The following is a 14,868-nucleotide window of genomic DNA, read 5'->3' as shown; positions in this document are numbered from 1 at the left end:
TTGGTAGACAAGTCTTTTATGTTGATTACTTTAGTTTTGTTATGTATATGTTCATTTTAGTTTATTATAAGAAATAATTTATAACCAGTTTCACAATTTGGTATCTAAAATTAGAACCTACTAATTCTTCTACATGATAGAAAAGAGACCTTGGCTGAAACCAAAAATATGTATCTCCAGAGTGTGAGAATTATATTTTGTTAGAACTGAAATATTGTGGGTGCTTGTACATATAAAATCAGTATGTGAGACACAGGCATTAATATGAGAATTTTGTTAGCACAAATGAAGATGTGGAATTATCTTTATGGTAAGTAGGAATACAATGCCTCTTTTTGTTCTTGTTACTTTTAAAAACCAATTTCCAAGCTTTATTCTTCCTCCTCCACTTTCCTTCCTTTTTCTTAACACATTAGAAGTTTAACACCTGGGACTGGGGATGTGGCTCAGTCGTAGAGCGCTCACCTAGCATGTGCAAGGCCCTGGGTTCAATCCTCAGCACCATATAGAAATAAATAAATAAAATAAAGGTATTGTGTCCAAATACAACTAAAAAATAAATATTAAAGAAAAGAAGAAATTAAACACCTTAGAAGTAAATCCACATGTGTCAAGAGACCACAGTGGACCACAAAACACAGCACAACACAACAAAAAGACCAAACAACATTTTATGAGAATCTGTGTTAATTATTGAGCAAAAATAAAGAACAGGAAAAAGGAAGTTCTCCCTGGAGCTCCTTAACTGGGTCTGTTCCTATTTCTGTTCATGTCCATGTGTTGAATGGGTTACAACAAAATTACCATGGGGTACAAACATAAATGCCAAGCAGTGTCCAGACATTTTGTAATTTTCTGGAGAAAGCTTTACTTTTTTCTTCTTCAAGGGAAATTTTGAATGAATGATATTCAATATGTCCATTAATATTAATTTCTATTTTAAAATATGCTAGATATCAAATACAGTATTTTCAAAAATTTCTGGACAAAGATGTGAATTTCTTTTACAGTTCCATGAAGCTTGGACTAAACTAATGGAATGGCTGGAAGAGTCAGAAAAGTGTTTGGATTCTGAACTGGAAATTGCCAATGATCCAGATAAAATAAAAACACAGCTTGCACAGCATAAGGTGGGTCTATCATTAGAAAAGCATATTGTGCAATACATCATTATGTATTTCAATATCACATCTAGATTCTTACTTGATTATGTATTTATTCATCACTAGAGAAAAAAGCCCACCCAGTATGAATTTATGTCAAATTTAAAACCAATTGCATTTGATGTGAGTCAGGCAGCAATAATGTCTTTACTTTTAGTGACTGTTATATTAATGATTCAAGAGTTAATTGCTTTAAAAAAATACAAAATTAAAACTGAGAGTTAAGGATGTGACTCAGTGGTAGAGCACTTGCTTAGCACATGCAAGATCCTAGGTTTGATGGCCAGCATTACCAAAAAGAAAAAAATAAAATAAAATAAAACTAGACTTCCTCTGCAGTCTAAAATGCATAAAGAATTTGTAGTGGTTTGAATGTTGACATTGGCATTTCGATTTTCACATGCCCTGCTACCCAACTCTTGCATTTGTGTCTGTTTACAGTTCTGTTTGTAAAGTGATCACCAACCGTGAGGGTGAGGATGTGGGTAAAAGGAGAGTTGGTTTCTTGCAAACAGTTTTACAGTTTTAGGCATCTACCTATAAATCACTGCTTAAAACATTGATAACTTTAAAAGGTTGGAAAAATTAGGAGCAGCGTCAGGTTCATCATCAGAAAATTCTGGCCATCATTTTCACCCAGGCGGGCTAGGCTCACAGGGTCAAGACCAGAGGATGCCTGGAGGAAACACATTGAACATCTGTTCTTGGCTGAATGAGGGCTTATGAGGGTTTGTTCTGCTGGCAGGTGGGGAGCTGCCACATCCAATCTTGGAAACACAGTGACAGTGAACAGCACCTTCCATCCTTCCCCTCTGATGGAAAAATAATAGCCTGTTTCTCAAGATAGAATGCCTTTTATGAATTTGAACATGGAGGACTTGTAGTGTTATGAAAGTATATTGCATAATAGAGAATCCCAGATAAAGAAAATGCACAGAACTAATCTAACAGATCCTTTGTTTTGCCCCATATTGTCTGTAGCCAAAGTCAGCTATTTCTTCAAGACACATTTCAAGGTAGTCCATTATTAATTTTCAAAGAAGTCTTTTGTATTTATTCATCATTTGGGGACTTTTGTCTTTTAAAAATACTCGGCTGTAATATTATGTGTTTACCGTGTGAAGAAAGCCTTTATCAATACCGTGATTCTAATAAACACAAGCATTCTGTTCAGAATGCATGAAAAAATAACATTTAGAATAATAAACTATAGAAATAGCATGATATTATAATTATTTTAATACTTTGAAATTTCCAGATGTAGTTGCCTCAAAATACATTTTGTGGGGCTGGGGTTGTGGCTCAGTGATGGACCACTTGCCTAGCATGTGTGAGGTACTTAGGTTCAATCCTCAGCACTATATAAAAATAAATAAATAAGTGAATTGTGTTCAGCTACAAATATATAATATATAAATTATATAAAGAAACAACCTGGGGGCTGGTGTTGTAGCTCAGTGGTAGAGTGTTGGCCTAGCACGTGTAAGGCCCTGTGTTTGATCCTCAGCACCACACAAAAATAAGTAGAATAAAAAATTTTTATGTCCATCTACAACTAAAATTACATTTTAAAAAAATGCAACCTGGTGATATATGCCTATAATCCCAACTACTCAGGGGCTGAGGCAGGTGAATTCAAGAACTGTCTGGGCCATTTAGCAAGATCCTGTCTCAAAATAAATTAAAAAATATACTATTTTGTCTTGTAATAGGACATTTAAAGTTTAACTTTTAAAGGCAATAAAATCTTATTAGATCATTGTTAACCTTGAGATTATGTGAGAAAATTACATTCACAGAGCATTTTGCTACCTAGTGTGATTCTAGTGTGCTGCCTGAATTGAGAATCACTGTATTATAATTGCCTTGATATTTTGTAAGGTTGTAAGCTACCCATTAAATTGACCTTTCTTTCTTCTCCATCTACGAGGTTGTACATTCAATGGCAGTTGTCTTTTTTTCCTAGCCTTCTATTAAACACTTACAAATACCTACTATGTATAAAATGATAACGAAAGACTTGCAAAGACAGTTCCTTTGGTCTGTAAATGCTTATAGTTGAGCTATGTAGAAAGAATATAACTCATCCCTCCACACATAGAGATGTGTACATACACAAACATGAAAGTCTAACAGTGTAAAAGGCAGCAAGGTAAGATGTCATGTTAGCAATGTAGCCATTAGATTCTGAAAGAGCAATCTGTAGATGTTCTAAGATATAGATAGGGCTTTGTATAGCCAGAGAGAAAGTATATAGGCTTCCTAAATGGTGAGAATGGCATAAGCCATGGGCCCAAACATGAGAATCTGGAGGGGCAATTCTTACTTCCCCTTCATCTTGGCTCAGAGACTCCATTTGTCAGGGATGCCTCTTTAGTGCCTTTTATCTATTTTGCTTATTAGTCCCAAGTAGATATGCACATTGTTTTCTTGTTAAATATATAGGAGTTTCAGAAATCCCTTGGAGCCAAGCATTCTGTCTATGATACCACCAACCGAACTGGCCGTTCTCTGAAGGAGAAAACCACCCTAGCTGATGACAACCTGAAGCTGGATAACATGCTGAGTGAACTCAGAGACAAGTGGGATACCATATGTGGAAAATCTGTGGAAAGGTAGGATGTCCATCCCATTTATTGATTCTTGATTTTAATTCATGTGCCAAAGGAGTCTTATTAAGAAAGTTGGGGTTTAATCCCACATGATGGAGATTAGGGCCTACTTTTTCTTCTATTAGACGCAGGGTCTCTCGTTTTATTCCTAGGTCTTTGATCCATTTTGGATTGAGGTTTGTGCATGGTGAGAGATAGGGGTTTAATTTCATTTTGTTGCATTTGGATTTCTAGTTTTCCCAGCACCATTTGTTGAAGAGGCTATCTTTTCTCCAATGCATGTTCTTGGCACCTTTGTCTAATATAAGATAATTTTAATTTTGTGGGTTAGTCTCTGTGTCCTCTATTCTGTACCATTGGTCTACCAGTCTGTTTTGGTGCCAATACCATGCTGTTTTTGTTACGATTGCTCTATAGTACAATTTAAGTTCTGGTATAGTGATGCTACCTGCTTCGCGCTTCCTGCTAAAATAAAAATCTCTTATTTTTCCAGATGAATTTCATGATTGCTTTTTCTATTTCTATGAGGAATGTCATTCAGATTTTGACTGGAATTGTATTAAATCTGTAATAATCTGTGAGGTGAATAGAGAGCCTTTATCTTGGGAGCAAAACTTTACCCTTCACACGTCAGATAAAGCACTAATCTCTAGGGTATATAAAGAACTCAAAAATCTAAACGCCAAAAAAAAACAAATAACCCAATCAATAAATGGGCCAAGGACCTGAACAGACACTTCTCAGAAGATGATGTACAATCAGTCAACAAATATATAAAAAAAGTTCATCATTGCTAGCAATTAAAGAAATGCAAATCAAAACTACTCTTAAGATTTCATCTCACTCCAGTCAGAATAGCAACTATTATGAAAACAAACAACAATGAGTGTTGGTGAGGATATGGGGGAAAAGGTACACTCATAAATTGCTGGTAGGGCTGCAAATTGATGCAGTCACTATGGAAAGCAGTATGGAGATTTCTTGGAAAATTGGGAATGGAACCACCATTTGACCCAGCTATCTCTCTCCTCGGTCTATACCCAAAGGACTTAAAAACAATATAGTACAGGGACACAGCCACATCAATGTTTATAGCAGCACAATTCACAATAGCTAAACTATGGAACCAACCTAGATGTCCTTCAGTAGATTAATGGATTAAAAAAATGTGGCATATATACACAATGGAATATTACTCAGCAGTAAAAGAGAATAAAATCATGGCATTTGCAGGTAAATGGATGGAGTTGGAGAAGATAATGCTAAGTAAAGTTAGCCAATCCCCGAAAAACCAAATGCCAAATGTTTTCTTTGATATAAGGAGGCTGATTCATAGTGGGGTAGGGAGGGGGAGCATGGAAGGAATAGATGAACTTTAGATAGGGCAGAGGGGTGGGAGGGGAAGGGAGAGAGCATGGGGTTAGAAATGATGGTGGAATGTGATGGACATTATTATCCAAAGTACGTGTATGAAAAAAAAAACAACAACAAAGTACGTGTATGAAGACAAGAATTAGTGTGAATATACTTTGTATACAACCAGAGATATGAAAAATTGTGCTGTATATGTGTAATAATAATTGTAATGCATTCCACAATCATATAAACTTAAAAAAGAAAGTACGATGTCCTTTAGGCAGTTTGGTTACTTTGTAGACCTCCCTCAAACAGAACTTAGTGGTACTTTGCAGGGACATTATAGGGACCTTAGATAACTTCTTTGCCTAAGGGACATCTGCTTGTCCTAAATATCCATTCACAGAGCACCTGTTCTGAGAAGGCTTTGCTGTTCATTATTCTTTATTTTTAACTACTCATTAGAAGGGGAAAAAAAAAAAGATACCTTCCCCAGTCTCTGTCATCTCACTCACACTTGACTACACAAACTGCTCTGACTGGTCTCCCCAAACCTGCTTTATCCCTCCTTTCATCTAACCTCCATGGAGCTACTTAGGATGATTTTTTTTTATTTAAATGCAATGGGATATTATCATTCCTGCTTCATGCCCTTCAGGGCCTTGTTGTTGGATGTGGATAAAACATAGGCTCCTTAATGTGGCAACCAAGGCACTACTGATCTGGCCCCAGCATTCTCTTCAGCCTCCATTCACCCCTTTCCAGTCTCCCTCTTTCTCATTACACTTTTGTGAAGGTACAAGACTTATTTCAAAAATTCGGAGTACTTAAGAAAGTACAAAGTACAAGAGTTCAAATATCTTGTAAATGTTTTAAAGCTTTCTGTTGAGCCTTAGTTTTAGTTGTTTTTGCCAAAAGGGTTGAGTATACCATATCTGAAGTACTTAAGAAGTTTTTTAGATGTTGGAATATTTGCATTTAAAGAATGAGATATCTTAGGGATGGGACCCAAATCTAGACATGAAATTCTTTGGTTCGTATATACCTTATACACATAGCCTGATGTAGTGTTTTGTAATAATATTGAGCTTGCCATAAAGTGTCATGGTATAGAATTTTCTACATGTGGCATTGCATTTTTCCTTACAAAGTTTCAGATTGTGAAACATTTTTGGATTTTAGATTTTTGGATCAGGGATCCTCAACCTGTATCCAGGGCCCCTGAAAATTTAGTTTTTGTTGTTGGAATTTTCCTTCTGATCTCCTTTAGCATATTTTTGCCCTTTTACATATGTACATACAAATTGTGTGTGTGTGTGTGTGTGTGTGTGTGTGTATGTACGCACATACTTTTTCAGGGATGAATGGCATCTTTTATGTGAATTTTATGTTCTTTGCTTTTTGATGTATATTTTTTAAATAAAATTTCTGTACATGATTTTTAGAAACTGTTCCTGTTTCAAACAACTCATAAATTAACAAATGTTATGTTTTCCTTTCACTTTTTTATTTCCGAAAGGTTTGTTTGGCAAAATTCAAGTCTTAATAATAATAATAATAATAATAAAGATTATTCAGTTCTACAGAACTTCACAATAAGTTTTTACAGTATTAGTTTTTTTTCTTCTTCCAGCTCAAAAGGACATCAATTTTGCAATGTCATATAAATGATTTTGTTTTAACATTTCTGAAAAGGCAAAAAGTTACAGTGATGAGGAACAGAGCAGTGAATGCCAGGGCAAGGTGTGACTATAAGGAAAGAGCATGAGGGGCTTGGGAATGGTGAAACGGTATCTTGATTATGGAGATGGTAATATGAATCTGTACATGTATTTAAATTCATAGAACAGCATACTAAAACAGTCAAGTTTATTGTCTGACCACCTAAAGCAAATTTTTAAAAATCTTTTTTAAATTATGAAGGCATGTTTTTAGGAAGAAACTCAAAAAATCATTAATTTCCAAAGTTTATGGTAATGGAATTTTCCTGGAACAGATGTCAGGAATATTTAAGTAATAACAAAACTTTTATAACTTTTTTTATTTTTATGTTTTATGGAAAGTAAAGAAACAGCAGTAAATACCTATATATTGTCCCTTCTCTTGAATACCACTCACCCTGCATAAATAAACTTTACGTGTTCAGACATGTTAAGGCAGCTCTTCTGTTCTCAGAGTAATTTTTCTACCCTTTTTCCCCAGACAGAACAAATTGGAGGAAGCATTGCTATTTTCTGGACAATTCACAGATGCCCTGCAGGCCCTCATCGATTGGTTGTATAGGGTTGAACCCCAGCTGGCAGAAGACCAGCCCGTTCATGGAGACATTGATTTAGTGATGAATCTAATCGATAATCACAAGGTATTTTCTGGGACATTATATCTCATTTGCTTATTCTGAGTCTAGAGGGGAGTATACCACTTAAATTAGCCCTTTAAAATCAGGAGACTGTGTCATAGTACATCACTATCTTTGTTGTTGAAATTTGTGTACTTCTGAGCAGAAATCAGGAAGCCAACTAAAAAAGTGCTAGGGGAGCACTGGGAATGTTGTTCAGTAGTAGAGCACTTGCCTGGCATGTACCGAAACAAAAACCAAAAAGGTGATAGGGGAAAATTACTTGAGTTATTGGTAAAATACTTTTGTTTTTGTGCTTTAAACCCTGTTTCAAGCATGTTTTACTATCTTTAGTTGTTCATCTAAATAATTATATAATAAAATTTAAAATCATTTGTTCAGTGACCCAGAACTAGGTCATTGCATAAATGTGCAGATTTGTGACATGATCCGTGGGGGTCATGATTAAAGCCCTTCTTTTTTAAAAGCTGTTTTAACCTTGTCCCTTGAACTATAGCAATTTATGAATCACCAGCATGTGCTATGAGGGATTTATTATTTTTTTTCAAGATAATTGGTTTGCTTGCAATCTCCTGATCTGTATGTTAAACTGTCATGCAAAGATATATTTGAAGTGCCCAGCTGATAGTAGTGTAAGTTCCTAAATTATGATCAAACGATATAATACAGCTTAACCTTGGAAACACCATGAAACATAGTACTAATATAGAATGGTTATGTTATTAGAGTTGACTTTCTGAACAAATATCTTACAACACTCTGACTTAATTCCTGTTGTGATTTTTTTAGTTCAGAAAATGTATACATTTTTAAATGTTCTCTTTATGTTTCCCTATTTTGATTTACCTGTCCTTCTTAAAATAATTGGTTCCTTGTCATATTTTTTTCCTTTTCTGTTTCTAGTCTATGATTATACCCATTAAAGAGAGTTTATTATATTAGAAAATTAAAGAATAAATAAGGAACATTGACAAGGCCTACAAAAATTACAAATCTTAAAAATTACATTGCTTTGCTTATATTGAAACAAACATTTTGTGCATGATTAATACAAACTTTTCCATTTCTTGGAACTCATTTAGTGAGTAATGGATAGTATAATGTTACTTTTTACATAATGCCATTTTTATAAACTCACTGTCTAAATATTTACTGCCCTAGACACTTGCCAATTTTTTTATACGTTAAAGATCACCAAGAATGAATTAATCATTTAGCATTAGTAATACAATTGGAAGGCTCAGGAAATTTCAATAAAAGTACATTGGAAACTCTAATCAGAACTGTTGGGACTAGTTTCATCACAAATGGAATGTTTAGATATTGTCCCTTCAGTGCTTGTGTGTGTGTTCAGTACATATGTGTGTACCGTCTGTCTGCAGACACATGTCGTTTAACAGTGGTTGAGTAAAATCAAAGAATTAACTATACTGTGTTTGGATTCTTGGATGGGCTCCCTTTTGTGACTGATCTGAGTCTCAAATAGAAACACACAGATATACCCAATGGTAATGTTCATTTGGGGGGATTATTTGAAAAATAAATTAATTTTATTGTAGCCAGAAGGTTGGTTATTTGAAAGTTCTACTTTTATATATAGACTCTTAGATCAGAAATAAAGAATCCTGGAAATTCCTAGATAAATCTGTGGCCAAAAGAAACCAACTTACCGCTTGGCACATAGAAGTTCATCAAAATTAGGAAGGGGGAAAAAAAACTTAAAAGCTTTTTCCTCTAATATAGTAAATAAAAATTGAATCATCTTGAATGAATATGAATTTATTTAGGATAGGTGCCATAAAGACAAAGGTGCTCTATAAAAACGAAACAAAAAGGACTACTTGTCAACTCCCTGTGGATTCCCCATCATTATCTTGGAGACCTCCATGATGTTCATCAGGACTACTTAGTCATTCATTTGTCTCTTCATTGTGTCCCCTGAGTAATGCAGTGGCCAGCATGCATGTGGCAGTCACACTAATAATTTGGGAGGAATTGGGACATCCTATCAAAAGAATCATAGAAAAAAGAAATTTGATGCATCTGTGTATATAATTGAAGTAAATACTGACGGCCATTATTTAAATCCAGTATCTTATTTAAAAAAAAACAAGGCATGCATATCTTTTTTCCCTCATAAAAATATTACAAGATTAAACAAATATATATAAGACTGCATTCTCCGGGCTGGGATTGTGGCTCAGCGGTAGAGCACTCACCTTACACATGCGAAGCCCTGGGTTCAATCCTCAGCACCACATAAAAATAAATAAATAAAATAAGGGTATTATGTCCAACTACAACTAAAAAGAAAATATTTTAAAAAGGCTGCATTCTTGGTGTTCAAATACAAGCAGTTGGTCATTTCTTAACCTCTGAAGATTTGTCAAAAATATGGTTATTGAATTGTGAGTCTTATGTGTCTGTATGTATTGTTTTATGCACATGTTTCAGATAGCGCATGTTACTGTTGAGGCTTTAAAATTAATTTACAAAATTTGCTCTTCTCAGGTTTTCCAAAAAGAACTGGGGAAGAGGACCAGCAGTGTGCAGGCACTGAAGCGCTCAGCCCGAGAGCTCATAGAAGGCAGCCGGGATGACTCCTCCTGGGTCAAGGTCCAGATGCAGGAATTAAGCACGCGCTGGGAGACTGTGTGTGCCCTGTCTATATCAAAGCAGACAAGATTAGAAGCAGCTCTGCGTCAGGTAAAAATCATGCAGATAATAACTGGGTGTTATGAGAAAAGTATTGAAACCTCAACAAAAATGGCTCTAGTAAATAACTGTGAGGATCCTCTGTTCTCAATATGGACAGTCTAGTAGCCTCATTGCCTTGACCTCTCCTCTGCCCTCTCTCAAGACTTTAAATTAATTGCAAAGGGAGGTTTACTAATCTTCACCTCAAAGTGCTGCTTGAGTAATTTTTCAGCTTGAACGTATAATGGACTGCCATCCATTTAAAACCAAGTTGTGAAATTGGTGAATTATTCTTCATATAGGCCTTATTGATATATGAGATATTTTCTTATATTTATAAAATGCAGCACTAGGTATCTTTATCTGTTTAATGGGAGTAATGTACATAATTAATCCATTTAAATTTAAGACTTGTTTTTTCATTGAGGGGAAGAATCTACTATACAATTCTGCAAATTTTACTAACAGACATATTTGGAAATCTTGCTTGGTGTGTGTGTCTGTATGTGTGTCTGTCTGAATTGTTAGGCAGAAGAATTTCACTCTGTGGTACATGCCCTCTTGGAATGGCTGGCCGAGGCAGAGCAAACCCTGCGTTTCCATGGTGTTCTCCCAGATGATGAGGATGCTCTCCGGACTCTCATTGATCAGCATAAAGTAAGTAATTTCTAAATGTTCAGTAAAACTAAAACTAAATGAGAAAAAATCAAATAAAGTAGAGAAAATAGGCTCAGGATTACAAATATCAAGTACATGAATATTTTCCTTCCTGAGAATTAATAAACATCTGGTACATTTGAGATTGTATCTCCATCCTTTGCTTATGTACGTGTGTCCCCATACACATACATTCATACATGTGCGCTGTCTTTTTGTTTCCTCATTAGAGAAAGTGGTAACTCTAGAATTAGTCACTGTGTTTCATGCCTTGTAGGAAGCACATTGATCTTTTTAGGGAGTTATTTGGCTTCCTACCCAAATTAGTTCATTGTACTGCACTTTTATGTAGATTTTAAGAATGAAACTTCCTCAAAGAGCAGTTTGGCATTCATAAAATTATACCAGTAGAATTACAAATCAATAATTTGGATGTTTATAAACAAGACAAGTAATTTAGTAAAATTTAAAGTCTTTGAATTTTATTTTTAAGCCTCTCTGACTTCTGTTTTTAATCAAGAACCTTTTAAAATTTTTTGTAGAACATATTAAGTAAGTGCTGGGATTATATATTTATATCTTTTAAATTATAAATTTAAGAAATGAAATTCCTAAGTAAATAGATGGTTGAATAACTAACCAAGTTAAAATCTGGCCATTGAATTTTCAAGCCAAGATCTTTCCCATGTCGATGCATGGAGTTAACAAGATTCTTAAGAGAATGGTCCAAATTGCTCTTAACAGATGTTTTTTAACCTTTGACTCATTAAGTCAGGACTTTGCAGTGCAAATACTCAAAGTAGTGTTGATGTCAGCATTTCCTATTAACTTTAAAGGATCTTTTTAACACCACTAAATAACCTTGCCTTTCAAGGTCAGGGTGGAACTATATCATCATTAATTCCACTTTAACATGGATTACATCATCTATAAGAGACTCCTTATTTTAATTAATACCCTTTCTCAAAGAGGAGTTGGCTAACCTGTAGCAATGAAATATTGCCTTGTCATTAATAAAAGTGCACTAAACTTGTACAACATTGTCTGGAGGAATGAAATGCAGTAGATAACTTTTAAATTTGGAGGCTTAACTTAAAGAATAGGACAACTACATCAAATTTATTATAAATTTTTGATTCAGCTCAATATTTTTAAAAATCTAGGTTGTATTATATTGCTGTGAGCTGACCACCAACCAGCACTGAGGTCCACTAACGTACTAGGGTTTGGATGTCAGAGTAGCAGTATCTGCTGGGCACCTGTTGGTATCGCTGCCCTCACAGTAGGACTAGTAAGCAAGTCACCAGAGTAGGGGGAGTGGTTTTTACAACAGATTATTTTATAATAGTTTTAACTAAATCTTTAAATAAATGGCATGGAATTACCTGTAAGTTTATGAAGTGTTTATTAGTAATACTATTTTACAGTAGCATTATTCATTCTTGTTCATTTTCACTGCTTCCCTTTCCACATTCACCAAAGAAAAACAGATTGTGTAATTTAATTTCTTGGCACCAGGACTAAAGACTTCTTAGTATAATCCAATTTCTAAAAATGTCAAGCTTTCCCATGTAATTACCAACCACTAAGGTAACCCTGAGACTAGATCCGAAGAGCACAGTGTGGCAGGGAGTGGTCCCTCCCATCTGGTTTGGGGCTCTTTGAGGGCATAGATTAATTAGAAGTGTGTCATCTCTCTGTTTTCCTCGGGAAGTACAGTTGTTATTGACCTATGGTTTTCTCTTCCTACTAAGTTATTTTTTTTTACTCTTTCATTTAAGGACTGTATTGGGGAAAATTAAAATATTTTTTAAAGTAGGTTAGGATATGAAAAAGGTAGGTCATGTTATCAGAGCACATTGTCAATAAAGCATGACACATTATCTTGTACTTATATTTTGACATACATGTTAGAAAATACTTAATTTATCATTTCCCCCCTTTCTTCTCTAATTAGTGGATTATTTCCAACTGTGAATAAACAATTGAAGTTCCTGTTTATTTGTTTAACCCTAACAGTAAATAAACAGCAGCAGAGTTTTGTTTTCATCCAGTGCCAACAGCTAACTGAAGTCTTTGTTTCTGTTGTAGGAATTCATGAAGAAACTGGAAGAAAAAAGAGCTGAATTAAATAAAGCCACCAGTATGGGTGATGCTGTTTTGGCCATTTGCCACCCTGACTCCATCACCACTATTAAGCACTGGATAACAATCATCCGGGCCAGGTTCGAGGAGGTCAGTATGTTTCATATATCTTCACAGGAACAGTAGCTCAGAGATTTGAGGGTGTGGGAAATTTTAGCTATTAAGATGCACTTGCCAGCATGGGAAAGTGAGGCCTCCCCATGGAAATTATTCCTTAAAATGCTTTCTTTTGTGCACTATCAGTTTCTGAAATTCAGTTTTCTTTTAAAAGTTAAAGGAATTTGCAGATATGTCCCCATAACCTTAAGAGGCTGATATTTGGTTCATTGGAAAACATTTTTTCTCACTTCCGGGATTCAGAGCAATATATACTTGTGAAGTGAATTAGTATAATTTAAATTAACTAAATAATTAGTATAATGTAAATTAACTCTACTTCAGTTCTCACCTTTTTTTTTTGGTGGTAGTGGGGACTGGACTTAGGGATTGCATGTGCTAAGCAAGCTCTATACCACTGAGTTGCATCTTCAGCCCTTAACTATTTTTTATTTCCACTTAGTACTACATGAAATAAGCATATTTGATCCTTCAGAGAATGCATATTTGCACTTAAATTAGAAAGCAAAAGAAAGCCTAGGTGATTGATAGACAGGTTTAAACTGCCAAAGATGACAAACATCCTAGAGAGCTCCCATTAACCTCCTTGGGCTGGGTCTTCATGCCACCAAAGGGGACTAGAAAGATTGGAAGCATTTTGGGTTTACCCCAGAGTTACCCTCATTTTAATATGAGTTACCCTCATATTAAAAAGGTGTTTATTGTATATCAATATAATTATTCACTAAGTTGGAAGAAATTTCTGTTTCTCCAACAGGTACTGGCCTGGGCAAAGCAACATCAGCAAAGATTGGCAAGTGCTCTGGCTGGGCTCATTGCTAAACAGGAATTGTTGGAAGCTTTGCTGGCTTGGTTGCAATGGGCCGAAACAACACTAAGTGATAAGGATAAAGAAGTCATCCCCCAGGAGATTGAAGAGGTGAAAGCCCTCATTGCAGAACATCAGGTAAAATAAATTTAATCCTAACCCCTGGTAGTCATCACCTCCACTGTTTTCTTCCTTTTCCTGTGATGCATCTTAAAAGATTGCTTTGTGATTGTTACCTTCACTTCTTTTTTTTTTTTTTCATGCTCTTCATATTTTACTTAAGTTATATAAATCTTATAGATATTTTTATCAAAATATTTAAAGCTTTTTCACTTTAAAAACTAATAAACTTTAGTATGCAAGTATTAGAACATGGCATGGGTATCCATAAATATGTACATAAAATATTTGTACATGAAATTTTATGCTTTTATGATCAGTTAAAAAGTTTTTTGTTTTTTTTTTTTAATTTTTTATTGTGGGTTGTTCAAAACATTACAAATTTCTTGACATATCATATTCCACACTTTGATTCAAGTGGGTTATGAAGTCCCACCTTCACCCCATACACAGATTGCAGAATCACATCAGTTACACATCCATTGATTTACAAATTGCCATACTAGTGTCTGTTGTGCTCCGCTGCCTTTCCCATCCTCCACCCTCCCCCCTCCCCACCTCTCCCCTCCCCTCCCCTCCTCTCTCTCTACCTCCTCCACTGTATAACCCTGAGGGTCTCCTTCCATTACCATGCAATTTCCTTTCTCTCTCCCTTTCCCTCCCACCTCTCATCTCTGTTAAATGTTAATCTTCTTCTCCTGCTCTTCGTCCCTACTCTGTTCTTAGTTACTCTCCTTATATCAAAGAAGACATTTGGCATTTGTTTTTTAGGGATTGGCTAGCTTCACTTAGCATAATCTGCTCTAATGCCATCCATTTCCCTGTAAATTCTAT

The 14,868-nt window shown here is 35.2% G+C and overlaps 1 protein-coding gene across 23 annotated transcripts in view; it reads left to right on the top strand.

Moving 5' to 3' along the window:
* Positions 1-14,868, top strand: part of Dst (dystonin) — a 451,671-nt gene that overhangs the window by 416,992 nt on the left and 19,811 nt on the right. For all 23 annotated transcript variants that reach the window (XM_058575217.1, XM_046432573.2, XM_058575215.1 and 20 more), the window contains 7 exons: positions 1,011-1,130; positions 3,609-3,778; positions 7,334-7,493; positions 10,002-10,196; positions 10,716-10,844; positions 12,936-13,079; positions 13,864-14,052. In XM_058575217.1, the coding sequence (XP_058431200.1) occupies positions 1,011-1,130; positions 3,609-3,778; positions 7,334-7,493; positions 10,002-10,196; positions 10,716-10,844; positions 12,936-13,079; positions 13,864-14,052 (1,107 nt within the window). The remainder of the gene's footprint in view (positions 1-1,010; positions 1,131-3,608; positions 3,779-7,333; positions 7,494-10,001; positions 10,197-10,715; positions 10,845-12,935; positions 13,080-13,863; positions 14,053-14,868) is intronic.

The sequence above is a fragment of the Marmota monax genome, unplaced genomic scaffold (genome assembly GCF_021218885.2).
Source record: "Marmota monax isolate L192 unplaced genomic scaffold, Marmota_monax_Labrador192_F-V1.1 WCK01_AAM20220418_F8-fsc00116, whole genome shotgun sequence".
Classification (NCBI taxonomy): Eukaryota; Metazoa; Chordata; class Mammalia; order Rodentia; family Sciuridae; genus Marmota; species Marmota monax.
Note: the sequence above shows the minus strand (reverse complement) of the source record. Positions and strands in the feature narration are given on the sequence as shown.